Source organism: Embiotoca jacksoni, unplaced genomic scaffold, assembly GCF_022577435.1.
Source record: "Embiotoca jacksoni isolate LCO1_2020_lvr unplaced genomic scaffold, fEmbJac1.0.p SCAF_4, whole genome shotgun sequence".
In the NCBI taxonomy this organism is placed as follows: domain Eukaryota; kingdom Metazoa; phylum Chordata; class Actinopteri; family Embiotocidae; genus Embiotoca; species Embiotoca jacksoni.
Window position 1 is genome coordinate 14,873,262 of NW_027185392.1, and position 18,745 is coordinate 14,892,006.

Consider the following 18,745-nt stretch of genomic DNA (forward strand, 5'->3'; position numbering starts at 1 on the left):
ATATACGATGCTACTGTATATTCAACTCAGGTGAATATTTCAAGATGTGTAAGGGTATGGATGAGGTAAACATTGTTAATGCAACACATTCTTCCAAGATTTACAATAACTCACACACAGAAATGACACTGAACTCCACTGAATTAAAACAATAACTTGAAAACAGTTTTGAGCTACAGCTGAAAGAGTCTTTAATAAATGATGCAGTTCAGTGGTAAAACTGACTGTAGTGATATTAGACTACAGTGAACTGTTGACAGCACACATCCTTTGAACTAGCTAAAAAAGAGGAGTAAATACAGACAGCCCAAATGTGGCAAGCTTTCATGTAAATGTAGAATAACTTCATCGTTGGGACAACAATGATACAATGGAGCAACAGTCCAGGAATGTAACGTACACTGTCTGTGGCATGACAAATAGACATTATCCTGTTTTGTTTATGGAATTAATAATAAAGTACTTAAATGCTAAAAGCTAATAGCAGCTGCAAAGTTCATTACATTACATAACTCAAGAGTGTTGGGCAAAACAAAAACAAAAACATACTCGTCTGTTAAAGACAAACTAGCAGTGTGGATAAGAAGGAGAAATACGTCCTGAGGATGGTGCTAGAGGTAAACCAACGGAGGTTTATTCATTTCAAAAAGGTTAATTGTACGGCATAATAGCTTCTGAATATTTGGAAAATAATTAAAGATGGCTGCGAGCTTTCACTAATTTATTTTCTGTCCCAACCAAAGTTATTGAGTAAAAAGTGCAATTAGGTTTTTGTGGAGACACAGAGATCACAGTGGAGATCTGATGTGAAGACAAAAATAAGGTCTGCCACGGTGATAATAGTGTCAACTATATACCTTATTTTCACAAAGTTAACTATGTAGAAACAAGACTGCAACATGGACACATACGGGACACGCATAAAGGTTCCAAACAAGTAAAGATATTATCTTGCAATATAAACCTAAACTCTGTGTCTCTATGTAGTCATAAGATAGAAGAAAACACAGTCAGCCCTGAATGAAGGAAGATTTTTGACACCACTAATGTTATTTATTCGTAACACTGCTTGTCCAGTTAAAATTAGACCTAACTGGTGATCCTGATTACATCTAACAGGTTGCACAATACCTGAGTCAGTGGAGTAGACCCGGAAGCTCTTGTCCCAGAAGCCACACAGCAGGATGAAGCGGTTGTCGGCTGTGATCACAAAACACTGCGAGTTGATCTGAATGCTCTGATCCAGCAGGTCGGAGATCTGACGGCGATGACTGCCCACGTTACTGGCTGGGGGAGGGGCAGATAAAAACAATGTGAGCAAATAAAAGATAACATGTGGAAAATGTATACAGAAGTATGAAACCTGGAGCTTGATCCAACAAACACTTCGCTGTTTATATATCAGCTATTTTCAAAGAGCTCACACGTGGATGCACCTCAACTGAAGTTTCAGCGCACAGTGGAAGGAAGATTTGTGAGGGAAAGCATAAAACATCCTGGAGGTTAAGTTTATGGGGACTTCACATTTTCCGTGAGAGTCTAAGAGGCTGAGTAATGGTAGAGCATGCATAGTATTCACAAAATATGTACACCACTCAAGTCAGAACAGGCACAGCAAGTCGTGTAATTAAGCCTGGTAGGTTAGAAGGCAAATTTATTGAATTTGTCTGGTCCATAAGCGGTATTTTTTTTTCTTTCCTAGAGAGATATGTTCATTGTAAAGTGATTCTTCTTTTATGGGGTCAAAAGGACTGGAGAACAGGTGCCGGAGAGGGACTGAGAAAGTCCAGTATATATCTGCTACAACTAATACGTCAACCAATTTTTCACATTCCTCAAAGCCACAGATGACTCAACACTCTCCCTCAATTTACTGTGTTTAGCTCAGACTCCTCCTGGAATGCAAACAGTGTAAATATATTACTGACAAGGGCAGAAATCCCAGCTCTCTCCCCCAAAACACACACACACACGCGCACACAAAATATACTATTTATTACGTTATTTATGCTTTAGTGTTAGAAATGTGAGATAAAAGTAAACAATGTCGAATTTTAAAGTAAATGATAAATAATAAGAGATTTAAAGGATAAAGTTACCCTAAAAAGAGTTCACTCAGTGACAAAAACATACACCCACAAGATACTTTTAGAAAAACATGCAATGAATGTGTAAATACTGATGCACAGATAAGATTTCTTTTATCCCGCCTGTGCAGAGGGTCAGTGAAGGAGAGAAACACAGTACTGTGCGTGCAGATAAAGATGAATATCTGAGCACCAACCCTGGTTATTTTCAGTAGTCAAGTGTTCGGGGAAAAAAAAAAAAAAAAAAAAAAAAAAAAAAAGGGGGCGGGGGGGTTGGGGGCGGGGGGTGGGGAAGGGGAGGGTGGTGGTCTGGTGAGACCGAGAGTGACCACAGCATTCAGAAAGAAAGAACAGCTCCCCTCGCAGATGTGCAGGAGGCTGCAGGAGAGCGACTGAGGCGAGAGGAGATAGAAAGAAGTGGCTGGTCTCTCCCTGCTCCGTCGCTGCATCCCCATACATCACTGCAGCTCGGCACTCTTCTCCTGCTCATCAACAAGTCGTGAAGGATGAGAGGCGCCCATATTGTCCTGACAGCCGTCCGCCGTGCATTCTCAATCACACATTATTACCACATTCATATTCATTTCCATTGACACGCGTCCTTTCCCTCCGCTCAAATTAAACCAAAGAGGATGCAGAAAGGGAGGGAGGAAAGGGGACGATGGAGAGGGGGGGGGGGGGGGAGAAGGGGAGTTGATGATGAAATGCCGGCCCAGGCCACAGCTCATTGCATTCCAATTTGCATGCAAATGGTTTAGTGTGAGAGCAGGGCCTATATCATGACGAGTGAACTGGGGCAGAGGCTGAGAAACAACTCTAATCTACTGTCCAGGGACACAGCCCTACAGACCGCCATGAGTCACCAGGATGCCAGCAGGATTCATACGCAAATTCACACAAAAGCTCATTTCATGCATATGTAAGCTCACACTGTAAAAGAATACACACGTGTCTGAGGATTCATAAATGACAGCGTACCTATCAGAGGGTCAATTTCCACAGGAAGTTGGTACTGCTGGTCCTGCACCGTTGAGCTCTGATGACCTGACAGAGAAGAAGACAGATTGGATTAATATTGTAATTGTGTGGCCTTGTGAAGTGGATGCTGGATTTGAGTTCATTATAACACAGTGAAAACTATAACCATAAAGTCACACTGTGACCTACTGGCCGAAAGAGTTCTTCAGTGAATTACACATCAATTATGTCAAAAAGCCACCACGGCCATAGAGAATATCAAGTGCTACAAAAGAATTGCTTTGCTCAACCAAGTCAACAATATGCTCAAAAATATTGACTTTACACATGAACAAAAGCTGAACATCTTTTTGTCATTATTAATATTTAACTATATTTCATCATCATCTCTCTCCACATCCCGTTGGACTGTGCATTAGGTGTGTCAGGACTTCCAGGACTTTAAGGAACTGTTTTCACTGTAATCAGCAACATTTATGTCTCATTGGCACTTTTTTTTAATCATCTATTCATTTATTGATGGTATAATTTGAGTAATCATTCTGTTCTTGGCCCTGTTTTTAACCCACTGACATTGACTTTTGCTGGTCGTTTATTTTACTGCCCTGCTTTTTAAACCTAGATGTATATGTGAGCTACTGGCTACCCAAATTTCCCAGAGGGGATGAATAAATTATGTATCTGTATTATTCATATTATATTTTTCATTCCTATTAAATATTGCGATTCCTCTCAGTAGGACTGCAACTAACCATTATGTTCATGACATATTAATCTGATTTTTTTTAAATTTTATTAAATAACTGGTAGCTCAGTAACAACTTACACAACTTAAAACTAATGAAAGGGGCTCCGACATTTCACATGTTGATTTAAACCTCTCATTACACCAGAGCTATTAAATAACGTGCTGCTGATCAACTAATTCATTCCTAACTAATCTCTCCTGCACCGGTTTATTGATTTATATCTGATAAACTATGACAGGTAATTATTATAAAACCCTACAGTATGTGCATTGTCCATTTGTTAAATCTACTCTACAAGTTAAAAATAATATGCTAAAAGTTTTTCAATGCTGCGCTACTTTGGAACAACCTCATGAACAATTTGTCATTATATTACTGCATTCTTGATTGCGAGATCTGAGGAGACCCTCGGGTTTGCACGTCTTTTGTCAAATTTAAGGGCAACAGAATCCAGTGAATCCCTGCAACTATTGGACTACTTCTGAAAAGCACATATTTTGTTTATTATACCAGCTCACTAAACCAATTAAGTTAATCAGTGTAGTCTGTGGTTCGCATGGATGAGGCTGCATTCTGCTGAAAACCGATCGGTCTTCATCTTCATGAACTCAGAGATATCAAATTTAATGTTTCTTCCAGGACAGGATGGATCTTGAGTAAATAAGGTTTTGTGAAGCGAGCGGCTGATGTATAGAGGTGGACGTGAGACCTAATGCTGGCTGCTACATGTGTCACATTTGATACTGCTATCTAGTAGACACAGTCAATTGTCTCCCAAATCAACGTCCATCCCATGGAGACGAGACGGGTCGACCCGCAGATAAATTAGACGCTAAAGTACGGAGGAAAGATGAAAGGAAGAAGTATGACAATGATTCTGTGATAGTAAAAGATACAGGGCTAAAGAACAAGGCTTAAAATGCCATCACAAATAAAGATAAAAATCATAGTTAAATTAATGTTTTTGTTGAGACAAAAACAATAAAACTATCCAAATGAATGTGTGCATGGAGAAAAGTCTCTCACCTGTCAGACCATGCCACTTGTTGACAGCAAAGAGGCGGTTGGCGGTGACGGTGATGATGGCAGGCGACGTTAGACCTGGCTGGGTGTTGGCCGCTACGTGTGTCACAGGAGAATTGGACGGGAACTTCAGCACCATGATAACATCCTGCTGCATCTGCTCCGTAAACATCAGCGGTGTCTGCAGGAGAAGATACTGTTCAGGCGCCCGGGGACGGACAACAGGACGCAGGGAGGAGAGGGAAAAGAGCCGAGATATGGAGCGGCAGAAAAAGAAAAGAGCAAAGCAAAAAAGATGGTGGAAGCGAGGAAAAACCAGAGGGAGAGGGAGGAAGCAGAAGGACAGAGAGAAAGTTAGGAGGCTTGAGCAGGATAGTAAGCAGTAATAAAGCAGGACAGCCAAGCTAGGAAAGAGTTAAAGTTTGAATAGGAAAGGCAAGAGATTTATTTTGAAACAATACTGCAGGAAAAGCTGGAATAGAAAGAATCTCAGAGGAAACTTCATTCGAGTTTCACAGTGTCAGGATTTTTGTGTTTTAACAAAAAATAATAAAAAAGAAAAGAAACCTAGGCATTCATTTAAAATCCCCATTAATCACAAATGTGTTTTAAATTGAATTAGTATTTAAATTAGTATTTACTTTTGAAATGAACAATATTTAAATATCAGTATTAGTTCAGGATTTTTAATGAGGTAAAGAGCAGAGCTGATTTTAAGATGATAACTTTTAATGATGAATTTGAACTTTTTTAGGAAAAATGTGTACCAGGCACAAATTACTAATCGTACCACAGCATTTTTATGTACCTTGACTGAGGAGGGTCTTTAAGTACACAAAGTATAAAACTGTTTGGAACCAAAACACGCTTTAGATATACAGTAAACAGTTTACTGTGTTTTGCATTACTTTGGGGAGTTTTTCCGAGTAAAACTGTTTATTTTCACATTTCCTCTGAGCCCAAAGTGTCTTCTTTACATTTAGTTGAAATTATATATAAAATGGAGAAAAGAAAGATATTCCAATATTTGACAAGCTGGAAACAGTGAATGTTGACGGATTTCATCTTTAAAATACACTCGTAAACTAAGTCGATTGTCAACATTGCTGTTCATTTAGTTCAGCTGTCTATTTAATACATTGTTCAAGCACTACTTCTGAGTTTTGTGAAATACATCTTAAAATTGTAAAAGCTGCATTAGATTTAAACTTGCTACAATTATAAACATACAGACGGAGAGAACATCTCCAAAACAGTCATAACAAAAAAAAGTAAATTTCATGTACCCATCAGACTGTTTCCTCTGCTTAGACAGGTTCTGGAGCCATTTGCAGAGTGTTTGTACTAAGCAGCTCTAACAGAAAGCTATTTTCCTCCTTGCGTGTAAAGAAGAGGAACATCAGTGTTTAACATCAGGAACCGACCTGAGTGAATCCGGTGTGTCTGACAGCTAACCAGAAGCACTGACAGTATCATTACCACCAGCATGGGCAGATGCCGACACTCTGACAACACACTCGCATGAGAGAGGATGGAGAGAAAGTAAAGAGCAGGATCATGTAAAAGAAAAGAGACCAGGGCGTTCTGAAGGAACATGAAGCTGCGGGGAGGGTTAGGAATGTGTTTGAAAAATGGCGTCCGAATATTATGGTTGAAAACTATACATGGTGGAGGAAAAATAAAAACATTTCATAGGAATGCAGTTCGGCAGCGGATTCAAAGCTAGTCTGAGTTTGTGTCTGTGTGTGCATGTGTGCGCTGGGTGGTGGTCTACAGCCAGCTGTCAGCGCCACAGGGACACCACACTAATAGGGACTCATGGGGCCTCGGCCCATCACATGCAGGCACACTGACTGCACTCCTTGGCCCTTAAAGGGCCGTCACATCAGAACTGCCCTTCATTGCTCTCGTTCGCTGATCTCCTCTGTTTCCAGCTCAGGTGGAAAATCTGGCTCAGATCTAGTTTTCCAGCACGAAGCACTGCTGTTCCCTAGAAAACCTCTCACTAAACGCACATGCACACAAATGCCTGTGATCTCTCCCTTCCATGCACACCTCACTAATGATGAGAGAGGAGATGCTTTTGAAACTGGGACTTTATTTTCCCACAGTGGTAAATGGAGAAAGAGAGGACAGGATGACAAGAATGTGTTACAAATTAAAAAAGAAGAGTTATGTGCCAACGTCAGTGCTGACCCAAAATCTAAAGAAAAAATGGATAGTGGAGCTTAGCTGTCTTCTGGTCTGCCTAAAGTTTTTAAACTAGAGGTTGTACCTGCATTTATATGTTATTTGTTTGTGAATGCTTTTGCGCGCAGCACTCACCACTTGCATGGCTGAGCTTCGGGGTGGGTGTGGTTCAATGAGCAACTGGCAGGGGGTCTGTCCAAAACTCCTAATTTGAGACTCCACGGCCTGAGGGGGAGAAAGGAGGAGAAATATAAACACAGAAAAGAGGAATGTCAGTCTTTTTCATTTCATTTCTGTTATTGTCTTGAATTATTGTACGTCAGATCCACTTCATCTTAAAAATAAAAACTCCGTTTATATGTGCAAAATGACCATATTCTATCCCGTCATATTTCCTGAGATCACATTATTATCTGATAAATGCTCCAACAATCTCATTATGTCTCAGTGAAAACAGGAGGAATACAAAAGCCTACTTAGCAAGGGGAAAAATGCATGCACTTGTGTTCAAGCACATGTACACACTCTACATATAAACATACTTTTTCACTGTCCGACTCACTCTCTCTCTCTCTCTCTCACACACACACACACACACACACACACACACACACACACACACACACACACACACACACACACACACCATCAATTTATCCTCCACAAGCACACAGAATCAGAGGAGGGCTGGCCAGGCGGGCTTGTAGGCTTGGTTAGGTGGTGTTAATGAAGAGGTATAGGACCATAAATGTCAGAGCAGACGCCGGCTGAGCAGCCTCTGGACATCATCACACAGCTCACTGTCAGGCCAACTAGCACCGAGTGGAACACACCCACAGCAGAGTTTGGATGTACGAGACTACACCAAAGTACCACAATACTCGAGGCTGTCCTTCTATTATTTAGAACTGCAACAAACAAGCGTTTTCATCATAAAATTCGACTCATTTGTTTCTTTTTAAATTAGTTCAACTATAAACTACTACTATACTACGAAACTATATAAGATGATCAAAAGTTCTGAACAGTTTTGGTCAGTTAATGGATCAATCAACTAACTGTTAAAGCAATACTGTTATTTAGTGTCAGAAATGCAATGAAATGTTTTATGCTACAATTCAATATAATTTTTTAAACAGAAGAATCGTAATTCACTTGCAGTTGCAACTGAGCAGAGAATACGAGGTAGAAAAAGAAAATGTGTGCATGTACAATCACACACAAAGATATTTCAATTTATTTCTATATTCTACAAAAAAAAAACTTTAAAATATAGACCCAATAGAATACAAGTGTCAGTGTAAATGTTAACAACATTAAGCAGACAATAGACTAAGCAAATCCATCAAATGCAGCAGACCCGTTGTGATAGATAGTTTAGAAAAAGGGCCATGCAGAGAGAACATGACCAACACGAAATTATGACAGTATGTTGGTGTGCACCGTGACTGGTTGTGTGGGAGTGACAGCTTGTGTGTGTAGGCTGAGACGTTTGAGCCTCGACTTGGCGCGGCCTGGGAATGAGCTCATGGTCGAGGCCTGCATGTGGTATTTCCATGAGAAAAAGGTTGGGAAATTAGTCTGCTCATATCCATTGTCTGAAACTAACCAGAGACCAAAGAGGCGCAGAGAAGGAGTGATTCTAACTGTCTATTAAAAAGGTTTCATCCGCAGCTTTAGGGCCAAGAATTAAGCACCAAAATCTCCATATAGCTCTGTTTTATGTGAACGTAGAACTACAGTAAGACACCAAGGATACCACGCCGGTCTCTCTGTGTTCCCGACCTTTGTACACGTGTAATACACCATAAAAATACAAATGTGTTTTTTGATTCCCCTTTTTATTTGATCTCTATTTACATCTTTTTGAGCAGAAAAATTGGCTTTAATCCCCTAAATAAAATTGCTATGGATTTAATTATTTAAGACTGGCTTTGTTAGACCCTGAACACCAATACATGATTAGTACTTCTTATAAGAAACGAGGTAAAATAGAAAAGATTTTGGTCTGCATCTCATGCATTTATGCATGTTTTATAAAAGAAAACTATCAAATGGATGTGCTGTAATGCCTCAAGATGAGGATCTATTAAGCAATCTGTGTGGTTCGGTGATATCTCAACAGATTGGAAACTTTCAGAAGAGACTTTAAAACTGTTTCCTTGTTAGCATGACTGTCTGTGGTTTTGTGTTCAAGCCAAAAGTGCATTGTTGACCTGAACACATGCGTAAGTACAAGCATGCTAGATCTGAAAGGAGATGTTTCCATGATTCAGAACTCAGTGACGCACATTCATTATCAGTGGTGTGTAAGACTGGATTGAAAAGGTTTAGAAACAAAGAGGTCCAGTTAACACGCCGATATAAAAAATAAGAAAACCTCAGCACATGATTTCAATCTTAACATGTTCCCTCCCATCCACAGTTCGTGCGTTAGTGAGAGGACGTCAGTGCATCATTCAAGGTCAAAGTGCCGCCCATCTCCACTGACTGTAGAGCAGAACATTCTGCTTAAGCTAATGTGTGGCAGAGACTCCTCAAAGCCACTCAACCTATCTTCATTAAGTTCAGATCTGACATTTATGAGGCTGTGGAACAGTGGAAAGTGTCTGAGTCTAGGTCAGCACGTCCTATCCCTATATGCCAATGCAATGCTCAGGTGATTATATGAGGGGCCATTCACAAGGCCAATCTCTTTTGGGAGCGCTGGCCCGTGTCTGATGAAGGTTTTCTATATTCTATACATTTAAATGGCTGAGACGCCCTCGGCTCAGATGTCCCAGCCCGCTCTTTGATTTACTCAGCCACTTGACAAGCTGGATCTCCATGTAAAACATGCTGCTTTTATGCAAATCAACCCAACAACATTGACTCTGTAAATAGAATGAAAACTACAATGGCCTTGTATTTCTGACAAGCAGTGTGGCAGGATGGTTTGCATCCCAGGCTTTAAAAGTCAATTTAAAAAAAAAAAAAAAAAAATGCAATATGGTGGAAGCTACATTGTCCAAGGAAAATAAGCCAGCAGGCCTTTGGCAAAGTGTCAAAGCAGGTCCACTCGCGTGGATATATTTCCCGTCTTCTGCCGAATTACGCAAACTCTGTACAATTCAAATGGGGCTCTGTGTTTTGTCGCCGGTGTGAGAGGCTGTGGGATTTTCCATAATCACATGTGAAAGAGGGGAAGCCCTGTACAACGATGAGAAGAACACAGGGTGTGTTTCTCTTTGTGCACGAAGAGGCAGCACAGATGTGTATGCATGCAATGCACACGTACACATAAATGAATCCACGCTCACAGTTCTCTTGGGGGGGCAGAGGCAGGACAGGAAGTAATCATGGTTTTGAAAAACACTGCAGTGGTCTCCACAGCAGTCACTAATCTGTGCTGAGATATTCCAAACTTTCTCCAAGAACAAAAATGTACACATAATCACACCACCGTGTGCATTTATGCTGATGAGCTAACATAAATATACAAAGGTATACACATGCCAATGAATGAATGTATACATACACGTGTATGATCCATACAAATCTCTCAAGTGTGTGTGTGTGTGTGTGTGTGTGTGTGTGTGTTGGTGGGTTCGAGCTGGTGGGAGTTAGCGTCTGCCAAATAGCGTGGCAGGAATACAGAATCAGCCACCCAAAAATACACATCCCTCCAGCCCGAGCTACTGCCTTTTTCAACCCAAATATACACACAAACATACATGCACACATAAACGCACACACATCTGTGACCCATCCCCCTGACAATGAACAGCCGTGGGGCCTGTCTTAACGCGGCCTAGCCTGGCCCAGACCGCAGCTCAGACTGAAACAGTTGTCACTCAGTAATGGCAGACCCTGGGGACACTTCCAGACCCAAAACCCCGAGTCTCAAAGCTCCTGCAGCCCTGCGCCGCCCCCAGCGCCCGGCCATGACGAGGCCCAGACCTGGAACTCTGTTTCCACCTTCTGCACAGACAGGGCACGATTCCTTCCGCACAAACACAGTTGAAGGAGAAACTTGGATTAGCCCACACGGATAACACTGCTTTGGTTTATTTAACTAATTAAAGTGCTCAGACTGAGGGTGTTTTCAAAGGTGAAAGGCAGCAGATTGGAATCACGGCATCAGAGTGAGAGTGGGAGGAGAAAAAATTGTTTGTTTTTTTTATTTTGAGGCAGTGGAACAAACTTTATAGCTTTATTGTTGTCTTAAACTATTAGATTTGAAAATACCTTTAACCTTTAAATAACCTTGAAAGGGAAGTTAAATTCCTGAATTATAGTGCCAGTGCCAACTATTGCACGTGTAGTCTTTTAAAACATCAATTTACAATATTTATTTAAATCTGTGATATGTTGGAAAAAAAAATTATGCAACCTATATTCTATATTTTCAAGAAAACTGTAAGGATTTTGTCAGTAAATAAGTTACTTAAAAATTTATTTGCAAAGGATTCCCCACAAAATTAACTTCTTAAAATATTTTTTCCACTGGTCTAGTTTATTATACTAATGTCAGAAAACAAATTTGATAATGATTTATTGATGGTAAAATGCAATGCATCACCAAAACTACAGCAGAATATGAACTATTATTGGATAATAATAAATATTCAGAAGCATGTATATCCAGAGTGTGCATTCCTGCAGACATAAGCGGGGAGGCAGGAGATGCTATTCTAATACCACAAATCACATGCACCACTCTCTGATAGCTTCCTTTATGTTGGATTTATCAATCCCATTGTCACAGGAACAGCTTGGCAGAAATAAAAGTGTATCAGTGATCCAATTTTCTGGTGTGTGTGTGTGTGTGTGTTAACCAGAATAATGGGTAATGGGCTGAGTGTGGAAATGACCAGTGAACCCATATAATGAATCTGCATGTGTGTGTGTGTGTGTGTGTGTGTGTGTGTGTGTGTGTGTGTGTGTGTGTGTGTGTGTGTGTGTGTGTGTGTGTGTGTGTGTGTGTGTGTGGATAAAGGCCAAAGCACATCTGGATGGGAATTAGGGTGAATGAGGTGATAAATCAAGGATCTACCCCTGGTGCCCGTGATGCTCCAGTCACTGAGCATGAAGGGCAGCAGTACTGTGGAGGCAGCGGGCTGTAAGGCCGCTTCATATACTCCGAACTCATCTCCACTGACGGTCATAAGGACTATTGCTTAAAATTGAGTGTTGTTTTTATTCTTTTATCAATTATTCCTTTTGGTTATAGTAACATTACACTCAACACTTTAATTGCTAAGCTAAGGGAACACAGTGACCTTGCTACAACAAAGTCTGATGGAGCGAAAAACAAGCAGTCAGACAATATGAGCGGTTTCAAGCAAACTCCCAGGTTTGACACTTTCAGCACTTAAAATACAATGGTTACGATAATCTGTTTGAATTACCCAATCATCTGTCTGTTCACGTTTTTCCCCCTCTTGTTGTAGCGATGTCATGTTTCCAGATCTCAGCAATTATGTTTTCAAATAGCCACAATAAGAAATAAGTTTTAATAAACTGGACTAATCCTTTCAAAAGGAAGCATGTATAAAGGCTTGCTGCTTTTCTCTGACAAGAATGAAAATAGAACATGTGCCCCTCTTGGCGCTAAAACTTGGATGTCAAAAAGGCTGATGGGAGCAGGGTCAATTGGCCTGCTGCTGGCTCGCTGCCTCTTACAGCAGATTGGTGAAGTTGTCAGGCCGGTGTGTGGCTGTGGGCAAGCACGCTGTGTTTTTCTTTTCAGTGCTGGGTTTTGTGTGGTTGCTCTCGGGCAGGCCGACGTAGCTTGTGTGTGCAGGAGTTCAAAGTGAGCGGGATGAATAATGAATGAAAGCCGAGGAGGAGGCTTTAAGGCGTTAAAAAGGAACACTTGGTGGAGTGCTTTCAAAAGGTATCACACGAGGGAAACGCTTTGCTCAGCAGTACCTGCCAGGAGATTGTTAGCTTTAGCTCTCCCATGCCACTCTGCAAGCAATTTCACATGGCTAATGGCATTAAAAATACACATGCAGAGAATGGACAGATGCTTTTATAATATAGTCAGATAAGGCATCCATTTGAGAGTGCAAATACTCAAGTGTACTTAATGTAATGTGGTATTTTTTCCCCTTACGCAGCATGATCTGCCAAGGGAATTAGATCAGGCATTCAGTACACAAAAGCGTATTACAATACGCGTGTACACTGATGTAGCAGCCTCACCTCTCTGAGAATGGGGTCGTTGATGGAGCTGAGGTTGACTGCGCCTTCGTAGGTCAGATAATAGAAAACATTGAGGGCTCTGGTGGCTTCAGGTCCCTGCTGCTTGTAGCCGAAGATCAGATCGATCCACTGGTGAAGCTGGCAGGACACAAACTCGCTCTCCAGAGCCTGTAAATGGAAGCGAGGACAGAGGATTATGAGCATTGTAAATGTCAACAGATGCACGCCGTTTACACACCATACTTCAACCAAATGCTGCTCCCCAAACATGTTCCTCATCCCATTACTGAACAGCAATTTTCACTAATGCTCCTCTCTAAAGTGAAGTCCTCAGAGGAAGCAGAATATCCTGCTAATTATTCCTGTGACAGAATTTACCAACGATTTCCATAACTAGCAAAAAGCACAAGGAATCCATATCTGATCATAAGGGAGCATCAAACATGAGAAAATTCTTGTAGTTCATTAGGGAACCATTTCAGCTTGTGTCTTTGTTCTTTCCTCTGCTGCTCGTGAGTGGATTAGAGCACCGTGTTGCTCCTCAGCAGACGTCTCTGCGTTGCCATGACGCTGAGATACAAGCTGTTTTCTCTCCTCATTAGCCAGCAAAGAAGGGAAAAAAACATTTATGGTTTCCTCATAAAAACAGGCAATTGTGTTAATTTGTGTAAAGCTGTCACCTCACAAAAGCCCTCTAAACATATCCAAATTAGAATGAGGCAGCCCTTGATTGTCATTGCTGCCTTGTGTCACATTAATTTGTGACAAAACATTAGCCCGAGCTACACTTAAATGGCAATTTATATCATTTAAAATTTTACTGCAGAGACCAGTGCATCCCTCACTTAAATGTGACTTTTTGACAGCTCATTCTGCATCTAATTCCTCCCCTCTCTCTTAATTACAACTTTCAATCAGGGGGGAAAGCACATGTCGAAACAGGAGACGCCTGCGTGCGGTTGAGGTATGATGATGTTTTCACTCCAGGATGAGTACTGAGTGAAATTTTGATGTTATCACAAATCCCATGATCTGAACTGATGAGAAGCCTAACAATGAAAATACTTAGTGGATATTATAAGAATGGGAATAACACTGTTTGAGTTCATGGGGGGGGGGGGGGGGGGAAATCAGGAGACAAAGAAAAACAAGCACATATACAGTGTTGAGTATCACATACCAATACATTTCTGTTTGATTTAGCATTGTATAGAAAAAACATGGTTATGTATAATATTTTTGACACATTTGATACAGTATATTTGGTGTTTTATTCCCTCTGTGCTCCCCAGATTGATGTTCTTCAGATAGATTTAGTTTATTGTGTAAAACTTTTGAATTCTTAATAGATTTGAGATGTTATAACCCTGGGCATGTTGGATGGATCACCACACCTGTCTTCATAGACTCTATCAGCCGTCATTGAAATATATACCGTATGTATGGTAACCATTTTTTTTATAATTTTGATTTGAAATCAAATAACGTATAAACTTTTAAACAAGGTTGTGGTTCAGTGTTAGGTAGCAGTAATCAGTAGCAATGAGCAGGCACCAAAAAGCTCGTGAGATTCATCATTTTGTTCACTTTTTTGGGGGGATAATGCTCCACTTAAAGGCAAAAACTCCCTTAACTATAGAATGCCTCGCTTAGCTAAATTTCCTGTTAAAGGGTTGAACTTCGATTTCTTACTTTAAATAAAACAAATCTAACCTTAGGCATTTTACATTATAAGCCAGGGAAACCCTTTTATTTCAAACCCTATTTAATACCAGTCAGAGTGGGGTTCAGTCGTGTGTGTGTGTGTGTGTGTGTGTGTGTGTGTGTGTGTGTGTGTGAGAGAGAGAGAGATCAGTTCATTATGCGCTAGGATTGACCTTTGACGGGCCCTGCTCCCCTGCTTCTAAAACTAAAGCTGGGACTGATGGCCATTTAATGTGCACTGCAATCAACTGTCAATCAGCATGGGGAAACAAAGAGCAGCCATGTTATTGCAGCTCCCTCTCAAGAGGCTCGCCTTTATGGAAATGACTCGCATGTACCATTTGGAGAGAGTGAGACAGAATAAGTGAGAATTTGCACGTGCTGTGTTGGGATTATAAGTGTATGTCTGTTTCTGTATTTGTTTGGTCTGTCAGCATCTGTCTGACAAAAGGCTCAGGAGCTTTCTCTGACTGAAGTTTAGGTGGAGGAATTTAACCTCAATGGACGAGATCTCAGTGATTCAAAGAATATCTGCCTCTGCCAGTGGGGATACAGTAAAATGCCTTGATCACAGTACTTCAAAGCTCCCTGATTTAGACCCTTATGTGGTAACAGCAGAGTGTTACCACACCACTCTAAGGAGATTAGGATGCAAGTAAAACATGAACTTAACTTGCACTTTTTATCTGGACTGGGTCTTTAACATCAAGAGCATTCTTCAGCGACACATCCTGACACCATTATCAGATGAAAATAACTTCTTACAGTACATTAATGAATAGTTCTGGTGATATTCTGTATTTTTCTTGTTGTCACCAAATGACATGAAGAGACCAAAACCACAAATGAACTGACCCTACCAAGTACTGCCAGGCGAGCTTATTCCACGATGCTAATAAACTTCATTGTTGTCTGAAAACTACAAAAAAAAAATCTCTGAGGAACATCATTGCATTGGGCAACACATTTCTTCATGACCATTGACATGAGCTCTGTAGTTGATTCGCTACTACCGTAAATACTCGCTAACAAATTTACTGCTGAGAATAGTCCCCAACAAAGACACCGTTTACTTCTACTCGAGTGACATCTGGTAAAGACTACTGCAGCCAGCTACAGCTGGAGAGGACTACATTTCTTTTAAAATATAAAATTGCCTCTTGGTGACATGTTTTCAGATTTACATCTTTAACAGGGATTGAGGCCGAGTTCCAGCGACAGGGTAGGGAAATTAGTATTAGTAACGTATTGTTGGTGTCGGTCTTTTCACAGTAAGAAAATTATAGAAAATCACCAATCTTATTCTTTAATTTAATGTTTATAACAGAGCTTGATCAATTTAAATTTATCGGTTGTGGCCTTTGACAGATTTATCGTATAGGCGTATATGTTGTCCGATATGCGGCAATATGAAAACTTTGTTTTACAGAACATAATGCAGAAAAAGATGCTTGGGGTAATTGTTCAATTTGTGATTTTTTTTTTTTTTTTTTTTAATGTATAGCTATTTATAATCATTACATTCCCATCGAAGTTCACAGTTTCAGATCACAGGTGTCCTTTTGGACAATAAAGTTTATTGTTAAACTGTAATATATTCTAGCCTGGCTCCACCCACCTACTGCTTACAGCTTCAGTCTGCTGTGGTTGTAGTCTGGAAACCCTGCTTCCATCAAGGTTCACTCAGCTACTCTGAAGGGTAGACCAATCAGGGATCAGTGGGGGTGTGAGGATAAGAGGTCATGTGTTTGTTAAAAAAAAAAAATATAGTTCCAGTAATTGCAGCAGTGGTAGAACTAGATGAACCAAGGCGTCGCACTGTTATTTACAGCTTGGTGTGTTTCAGAACAAAACTCATGTCATATGGTGGTCAATGCTGATTAGTTAAATGCTGCTACAATAGTTTCAAAATTAACCCGAGATCTACGCCCCCACAGGATGCAACAACTGGGAACAATCACCAAAGGAGCATGGTCAGTATTTGGGTTTGGTAATATCAGGCTAAAATGATTCAGCTTCCATTACATCTTTGTTGCAAGTGTTTGATAACCATGTTTTTGCTGGTACATCAAAATCATATATTCTTTTTTACTCCCCAATATCAGTATTGGCCCCCAAAAATCCAGTACCGGTCAGGCTCTAGTTTATAAGCATGGTATGTTAAACAAATAGAAATACCATACTGACGTCATCTTAATAAAACACCAAATAAAAAAAAATAATATAAGTGAAGTACAGATATTGGGCATGTTCCGATGACCCATTAACAACGTGTCAGGTGAGCAGGTGTGGAAACGTTTCCTCGCACGGTGCCAATGTGGAAACAGTTGAGCAGAAGGTTGGGGCAGATAGCAGATTCCTGAGGTGGGATCTGGTGCCACTTCAGGAGAACCAGGCAGGATTATTGATGGGCCAATTAGCAGCCAGTGTGTGTGTCATCCCCATCCACAGGGGACTCTCTGATAATTAATGAATAATTTAGCATGCCTTTATGTAAATGCTGACAGGGGGTAGAAGTCGCTGGAATCCCACATTTCTATTGTTACAGATTTGACAAAGTACACCTTTGAAGCGTGGGGGGCTCCCCTTTGTTGTGTGCTTTGATTTGTTTCCAGTTGCAACAATAATTTGGAATATTCTCTTATGTAGAAGAATGATTAATTTACTCTAATCATTTTTCCCATCAAAGCCACCGAGTCCTCAAATGCATAATTATATCATCTTTTTCAATTGCGTGCTTATTTTGCTTGCGTGCCAATATGCCGGGCCGTGATGTGAAGTCCAATGAAAATGCATCATAATGAACGAGCCTCGTCTGTGTAAGTCTCAGGTTACTTTAATTATTTCCTTTGTGAAACATCTGTAGCTGCACTACACACTTTAAGCCTTGAAAAGATAAACGAAAACACTCAAAAACAATGACAGTTTGACTGTGTCCTTCAATATGTTACTCTTTAGAGGGAGCTATATTCCAGACTGAGGCTTAAAGACATACTATCCCAATTTGAGACATCAGACAAGAGACACCAAGCGATTGCAATTAACCAGCTGGTGGACATTAAACTGGGATTACTTTGAGTCCTAAGAAGCAAAACCGAAAATGTCTGATCTCGAATCGGCAAGTGGTCCACAGTCTCATCTTGGAAGGCCTTCTCTGCTTACAGGTGGGTGATTTACTTTCATTGTTATACTTTTCTTTTTCTTTCTTTTTAACCCTACTTTGGACTTCTTGTAGTGATTCTTGTCCCTTGCTTAAAAGTGAAAGTGTCTGTCCTTGCTACAGGTCTGCACTGGGCTTATCAGTGAAGTTTCTGTACCTCACTGTGGTTTGTGGTTTGCTTTATGGTCTGGATTGAGCTGGATTTCACTTTGCTCTTAACGAGGTGACAGTGAACGCTTTCCGCCTTCCCTCACTGGTCCTAAAAAACCCTTTTAAGGACTTATGGAGAGCTGTCCGTAAGGATGTTAAAACGTCACTTAACAAATCAATCCACTAATTTGCATGCGAACGGTGATGCTAGTGTACGTGCATGTGCACGCATGTGTCATCGTTGGTGTGGGTGTCTAATCAAAGGCACATGTTGTATGCAGAGTGTTGTCAGCGGCACACTGTTTTCTTTTGTATTGATTACGGATGAATAAAGCAAACAGTTGTGAGGTTTGCATTACTAAAGTGACTGTTGTACCAACAAGCCGATCCAAAACATCCTGAAAACCACAAAACGTGTGTGTGACAGAGAAACTTCCTGTATTTTCACATGTAAGAGATTAAGATGATAAATCACAGAATCAGTAGTTAGACCAAGCTTTGTTCAGTCGTATCGT

General features: G+C 40.6%; 1 protein-coding gene across 4 annotated transcripts in view; it reads right to left on the reverse strand.

The window, feature by feature from the left end:
• lrba (LPS-responsive vesicle trafficking, beach and anchor containing) overlaps positions 1–18,745 on the reverse strand; it is a 189,042-nt gene that overhangs the window by 13,805 nt on the left and 156,492 nt on the right. For 3 of the 4 annotated variants that reach the window (XM_069166599.1, XM_069166598.1, XM_069166597.1), the window contains 5 exons: positions 13,217–13,384; positions 7,163–7,252; positions 4,841–5,018; positions 3,066–3,131; positions 1,132–1,287 (listed from right to left, as the gene is read on the reverse strand). In XM_069166599.1, coding sequence (XP_069022700.1) covers positions 1,132–1,287; positions 3,066–3,131; positions 4,841–5,018; positions 7,163–7,252; positions 13,217–13,384 — 658 coding nt within the window. Of the gene's footprint in view, positions 1–1,131; positions 1,288–3,065; positions 3,132–4,840; positions 5,034–7,162; positions 7,253–13,216; positions 13,385–18,745 lie in introns of all 4 variants that reach the window. The other variant, XM_069166596.1, reaches the window with a different exon arrangement.